This window comes from Halyomorpha halys, unplaced genomic scaffold (genome assembly GCF_000696795.3).
Source record: "Halyomorpha halys isolate HHAL.00 unplaced genomic scaffold, Hhal_1.1 Scaffold987.1, whole genome shotgun sequence".
Taxonomy (NCBI): domain Eukaryota; kingdom Metazoa; phylum Arthropoda; class Insecta; order Hemiptera; family Pentatomidae; genus Halyomorpha; species Halyomorpha halys.
Window position 1 is genome coordinate 345,795 of NW_027108701.1, and position 7,361 is coordinate 353,155.

General features: G+C 30.2%; 1 protein-coding gene across 4 annotated transcripts in view; it reads left to right on the plus strand.

Moving 5' to 3' along the window:
• Nucleotides 1-5,785, plus strand: part of LOC106687590 (uncharacterized) — a 65,517-nt gene extending 59,732 nt beyond the window's left edge. Inside the window, exons 1-2 of one of the 4 annotated variants that reach the window (XM_014431565.2) lie at nucleotides 714-1,153; nucleotides 4,675-5,785. In XM_014431565.2, the coding sequence (XP_014287051.1) occupies nucleotides 770-1,153; nucleotides 4,675-5,091 (801 nt within the window). In that variant the 5' untranslated portion in view covers nucleotides 714-769 and the 3' untranslated portion in view covers nucleotides 5,092-5,785. Of the gene's footprint in view, nucleotides 1-713; nucleotides 1,154-4,674 lie in introns of those variants that run through there. The other 3 variants (XR_001344182.2, XR_001344183.2, XM_014431566.2) reach the window with 3 other exon arrangements.
• The last annotated feature ends 1,576 nt before the right edge of the window (nucleotides 5,786-7,361 follow it).

Consider the following 7,361-nt stretch of genomic DNA (forward strand, 5'->3'; position numbering starts at 1 on the left):
AAAATATAGATTACATGTTTTTCAATGTTTTGTACCAGGCAATCCAAATAATCCATCCACACGCTTGCGCATTGTTTGACAAACGTGAAGAGGCACCTTATAATTAGAAATAAAATATAACAGAAACTTTTTAAGGTACCTTAATCAAAATAACCAAGTATTCCTCCATGCTATGTATGGTATATTTGGTGAACAGTCTTTCTCATAAACGGAAAGTGGTGCGCAATTTCTGGCCAACTTGTATCAACCAATCCAAATAACCCATCCACACGCTTGCGCATGCGCTAATTTACTTTTGTTTGGCAAACATGTAGAGACAGCTTCACAGAAGTATAGAACTGAAATTATTTTTATTAGTATATAGCTTTATTCTAAAAAATATGTGCTTAATGGTGGTTCAAAATGTATTTTCCTTAATGTTTTTGATCTATATTTAAGTATATATATGTGAGTACATGTACATATTTAAAATATTTTTATTACATTCATGGAGTGTGATTCATTTACACGCCCTGAGGAAAAAAAACACCGAGTGGAATGATTCACTTTCTGCAAACCGGTCGACACGCAACCACTTGCATGAAGGTAAATCGTTACGGCTTGGCCCGAGAGAGAGAGCTGGCTGGGCTGGTTCTCGTCACGGGCTTGTGCAACTGCGCAAGTCTCAATTATCCTCCTAAGGCATTCAAGTTAACTGTCCTGTGTGGGTAGTGCTTGTCATTATTTGCGCAGTTATCCTTTTGATATTCAAATTTATTTTTAATAAAATATGTCGGATATTCGGTACTGTTCCCGTAACTTTTTGACGGAATTTATCGAGCTTTATAAAAGTTTTCCATGCCTGTGGAAAGTGAAATGTCGAGAGTATAACGACCGCAATAAGAAAAATAGTGCGTACGAAGTTCTTATAGAAAAGTATAGAGAGGTAGATAAGAGTGCAACACGGGATACAATAACAAAAAAAATAAATTCTTTAAGAAGTACCTACCGCAAAGAGGTGATTAAAGTGACGAAGTCGGAGCGAAATGGTGAAGACTATAAACCGAATCTCTGGTATTACCACTTGCTTGATTTTTTAAATGATCCAGAACTCTCAAAAGAAACGAAAAGAACTTTGGATGACAGCAATGCATCGTATATTGAAAGTAGTTGGGTAAGTAAATGCCTACATTATCTATGACAATGAAATCATAGGTCTATATCTATTACGTACAGTGGAGACAGCTGTATTTGCAAACAAAATGTAATTTTTGACTTCTAGCTTGCCGTCAATCGATTTATATAGTTGAAACCCCTTTTCAATTCCTACTATTCAAGAAATATGAAAAAATTAGAATTATTTTCTAATTGAAAAAAGATACTACATATTATCCAAAAAAATGTAATCTTGATGTTAACAAACACAAAAAAAAGAAACCTTTAATGGGTGAAATATTTACTTCTGGGTATAAAACTCAGTAAAAAAGAAAAATTTCAAATTCATCCATTGTAAATGGGTTACAGGGTAAAAATTTAAATAAACACTAAATCTACAAAATCTAAATTCTATATACATAACCTAAATGCACTTGGCACTCGACACCTCGTTTGAGTAAAAATAGGTTTACTTTAAAATTTAACTTGATATATACCTCCATACACATACTTGTTATATATCCAAATTTGAGAAATTTAACTCTTTAAATTTTACTAATAGCTTAAGAGTTATTGGCTATAAACCTAAAAATATACTAGTAAAAATATAGAAGTAAGAATTTGGTTATTTCACATCCAAATTTTCTATTACTCTAATGAAAACTATGCATAGTTAGTAATCAAAATAGATAATTCTGTAGTATAGCTAAGAGGAATAAAAAATTACAGCTCTTTTAAACGACCAACACACTAAAAAACTAATAGGACATAATTTTAAGTAGTGTAAATTTGCTAAAATACAAGCCCAAAAAACTACCTATTTTTCAGAAATCATTTAGGCGCATGGATGTCTATTAGCATTCAAATTAAACTAGATTAATGCGCTATAAAGTATTTTTATTACATTTATCTTCGTAAGAATAGTAATCTTAATGATATTTTCCAAAATAAATTCACAAGATGATGATTTCGAGCTGTTTGGACAAAACGTTTGGTTTACGAAAAACTGTACCTCAGGAACCATTAGGCTTACAGATATCTTTTAGTACTCAAATTAAAGCTAGTCGGTTGTACTATAAAGTAGTTTATAATGTTTATGTTTGTAGGGGTAGTAGTTTTTGTGATATTTGCATATAAAATTTTATCCGTACAACTATAAATCAATTTATTTTAACAAATATCATGAAAAATACTTCTCCTACAAAGATAAATGTCATAAACTACTTTATAGCACATTAAACTTTTATTTGGGTGCTAGCCGACATCTAAACGTCGAGTAGTAACTGATATATATGTTTTCACAATTCAGAACTTTTGTAGGAACAATTAGAACTCAAAATTATGTCTATTTATTTTGGTTAATGTCATAATAACTACTACTCCTACGAAGATGGACGTTATAAATTATTTCATAGTAAATTCAACTAGCTTTAATTTTATTTAAATCCAATAGTTCCAGAGATATATCTTTCCCAAAATAAATACACCATCTACTAATTTTGTTATGAAATGTTTCTTTTTAAAAAACTTTATCTCGGTAACTATTAAACTTAAACAGCTCTATTAGAGTTCATTATTCAGAAAATTTTATCTACTTTAAATGATGTTCTATTTGGTTTTCTAGTGTTATAGCTAGTTTTAAAGATAGCAAGCTCACAATGAAAAAAAAAATTGGTTTCAAGTTTTAAAATAACCGCCATTTTTTATTTGCCCTGACTATACTTGGCAGACTCATCAATTTTTATAACTAACTATACATAGTTTTAATTAAAATAATAAAAAATTGAGTTGAAATAATTTTATTTTTTTCCCACTCTTTTTCTACAGATATTGGTTCATTTTTTTACTTTTTCATTTTTTTTTTTACTAAACATTTTGACATAGATTTCTCAAAATGAATTAATTAACTTCTGATTTTCAGTGGATTCTTTATGAAATTTTGCAATTTAAAAAGATATATCTCGGGAAATACTGCACGTAAATAGCTCCATTAGATCTCATATTTTAGGAAATTGACTCTACTTTAAATAATGTTCTCTCATTTCTTCTAGTATTGTTGTTAGTTTTAATGATATAGAGCTACGAATGAAAAAATATTTTTTTAACGTTTTGAAACAGTCACCATTTTGTATTTGCCCTGACTATACTTGGCAGACTCATCAATTTTTATACTATACATAGTTTTCATTAAAGTAATAAAAAATTGAGTTGAAATAATTTTATTTTTTTCCCACAGGCTCTTTTACTACAGATATTGGTTCATTTTTTTACTATCTTTTTTGCAATCGGTTTTATATTTGAATACATTTAAATAAAATAGGTTACAATTACGTTTAGGTTAACTTGTAATTTTATTGGACTATCTATATCGCTGCGTTTGTTATGGTCTGGGCGGGTAGTTTGAAAATAATGGACGATACTTTAATTCCCGTAGTATCATCAGGGTTATCGACACCTGTTAGAGGAATTATGTTGGGAGATATCTGTTCCATCACGTCCTTGCAGATTTTTTTTTTAAATACATTTTATTTATTGATAGATATTACAATCTGCCACACAGTTGTGGGCAAAAGGTAATAGTGATCAATGATCACATTCATGCTAAGACAAAATAAGATAAGAATAAAATAAATAAATGAATGAAAAAAAAAAATCGCCAGAATATATACAAACCGAAGAATAAACAAAATGAACATAAACATTTTTTCATGTATATGAAAAAATAAAAATAAAATAAAATAACATAATGATAAAATTATGTAATCTCTAGTCACATTTACACTCTTATATACAATATTTACACAATCGACCTAAGGATCCCTGAGCCCACTCTATTCCCCACGTGTGGAGGAGTAGAGCAGAGCTCAAAAGATCCCAGCACATCCCTCTCGCCGCATCACTGGTAGTGAGCCAGTGGAGACCGCTAAAGCCGCAAACACTCAACTTGAGTGGAGAATCTGACCATTGCCAGAACTCCAATTGTCCGTTTTTATTTACAATAAGTCTCTTGGCCACTGCCGTTTCAACCTTCTAGGTGGGCTGTAGGGATGGGTGGAATTAGATAAAGTTTGAACCAAAGGATTTGGATGGTTGGAAAGGTTTATATGGAATTTTGAGAATTTGGTTGGTATTAGGTCAAGAACAAAATGGATATATAGGTCATGGTGTAGTGTTCTGTTGGAAACGTAATAGGGTGCATTAACTATGGTTCTAAGGATTTTGGATTGAAAGGATTGGATACGTTTGATGTTCGACGGTTTAGCTGTTCCCCAAAGTTCAAGTCCGTAGGTCCAGATAGGTCGGAGTAGTTAGTCTATAAATTAGTAGTTTGTTTTCTATTAAGAAATGAGAGGTCCGGTTGAGCAGTCGGTATAGTTTGCTGAATCGTCTGTAGACTTGCAGCTTTAGCAATTATTACGTGAATGTTCCAAAAATATGGAATAGATGATTAACAAATAATAAATTACTCATGAAAATGCATTTACTTATTTACTCTTAATGATAATTATGATAATAATATAATTGATAATTTTATTTTAGGAGTATTCAGAGCCCGTTACGGGAACAGATAGAGCTGACGATGAAATGGGCCGATCTAACCAGTCTTCAGAATACGAATACAGTAGGACATGCCCCACAGTATCGGATGCAATGAAAGGAACCAAACGTTCAGCGAGTGAAGAAGATCTGTCGAAAAGCAAAGCGATGCAATCGGTTACTGAAAATTTGCGACGGAATGATGATAGCAAAATTGATCGCAATGAGATATTTGGTAAGTATGTCGCAGACGAACTGAACAATATGCCGCTCGAGATGGTACCTCATGTGAAGAAAATAATAAATCTTGCAATATTCGAGGGAAATATGAAAACATTGAACGCTACTTCGGCGATTAAGACGTGTCCTAACAGACATGCTGCTTCAGGGGAAACTAGTTCGTCTACAGAGGACAGATAAAATAACTTAAATTTATAAAATACTTTTTTTTATATTATGTTGAGCATTATTGTTTCTGCTTATTATGTTGATTATTCAAACTGAGATGGCATACAACAAGAATTTGAAGGGGAGGGCACCCAAGAAGTTACATTTTTTTTTGTTTTACAAAATAGACAAAAAATCGATATTTTTTGTATTATATGTGATTTTGTGTATAGCTGAGAAAAACCGGGACTCCATGGTTTTACGCATTTAGATAGCAGGGATTAGACATTTACTAACCAAGTTATAGTAGAAATAAAAATTAACAAATTTAAAATGTTGGAAGAAGTTGGTTGACCGTATGAAGTATATTGTAAGAAGACAGTCCTAGTAGTGGTCAATAAAGGCATCAAAGTATTAGAAGAAAACTATTTATTGTTAACTAACGTTTCACTCCACTTTGCAGGGTTTCGTCAGTGCTAAATGAAAAACAAGATACAAACATTAAAATAAATATGCAGAGAAAACGTGAAAATATGTTTAAAAAAAAAGCCGTAACTATGTATTTTACAGGCTAAATCAGTTTGTCTGGGAGTTGTCCCATAAATATATAATATAAAGACAAACTAGATGTATATGTATATATTTTGTTACGAATGAATTTACTTATGTGCTTATTGTTTTGAGTATGTATTAAAAAAAGAACAAATATATTGGTATAGTTATTAAAGTATATGAATATTTATTTTTGTGAGGAGTACTCAGTGCTACCAAGGTATACGGATATGTAGGAAGTTTTTAAAATAATGCTATGTAGAGAATAGTATAAGAGCCCAAGAGGCGAAAAAGGTCAGTCATTTACAAATTTTTTATTACTTTAATGAAAACTATGTATAATTACTAGTCAAGATTGAGGAGTCTGCTAAGTTAGGTAGGGGATATAATGGCGGCTGTTTCAAAATGTAACAAAAAAAAAAAATTCATTCGGAGTTCCATATCTTAAAACTACCAACAACATTCGAAGACATAAGAGAACATCATTTAAAGTAAATTTGCTAAAATATGAGCCCTGACAGAGCTGTTTACTTTCAATAGATCTCGAGATACAGTTTTTATAAAAGCAATATTTTTAAAAACATGTACTAAAAAATCAGTAGTTAGTGAATTAATTATATAATAAAGGAGGAAATCTATATCTCAGGAACAAGGAGACATACAGATGTCTATTAGCACTCAAATTGAATCTAGTTTAATTTGCTTTAAAGTAGAGTACGTACTACACGTGTACATAGTGACGTTTATCTTCGTAGAGGTAGTAGTTTTCATAATATTTGCCAAAATAAATTAATAAAGATGTTGATACCTAGTTGTTTGGATAAAATTTTTGGTTTCATCAATTTAGACTAGTAATGTGTAGTTGTTATTAAAATAATAAAAAATTGAGGTGAAATAACTGCCTTTTACTGCCCTTGTACTAGAAGGGATTCAATGCAGAACCATTAGCTTGGCTAAAGTGAATCAATGTTTTATGTCACAATATCTGAGATGTGTTTCATCTTTAATAGACTTTTACTTTTATATTTCAGTGACTGTTTTTTATTTATTTTTTATGATTAAGACTCATTTAAGAAGAAGATTTGAAAGTAGTTTAGCTTGACACAGAGATTAAAATCGGTTTTTGCGACCATTACTTCATACATTTTAAAATGTGAGATATATGCTTTTGAAGAGTGGAATTCAATTGCTATGTATAAACGAAAAGATGATACTGTAATCAGGATAAGTACTGATCCTTAGTTATGGGTTTCAGCCAACAGTGTCAGACTATTTGTCGTTTTAGATTAACTAAAATAATGTAAAAAGTAAAATAATAGAAAGCAAAAAGAATGTGAACTAAGTTATGGCTAAAAATTATTTAAAATGTGAGAAAATTTAAATAAAAATGAACAAAGTAAATTAAAGGAAATAAAAATACGATTTACAGTGAGAGGTATAAATAAACAAGAATTAAAAAAAGGTATTAGACAATTAATGAAAAAAGAAAAAATACAAATATAAAAGTAAGTAATAAAGAAATATAAAAATACTATATACACTAAAATACAGAAAATAAGGGTAAAAAAAAGTTTATTATTTCTCTTTTTTCTTGACTATTATTTTATTCGTATTTCCTTTGCAATCTGTCATTTATTCTCATTTCCTTTATTTTCTGCCTTTTATTCTTATTTTCCTTATTTTTCTGTTTTTTATTCTTATTTCCCTTATTTCCTGTATTTTATTTTTATTTCTCTTATTTTCTGTTTTAT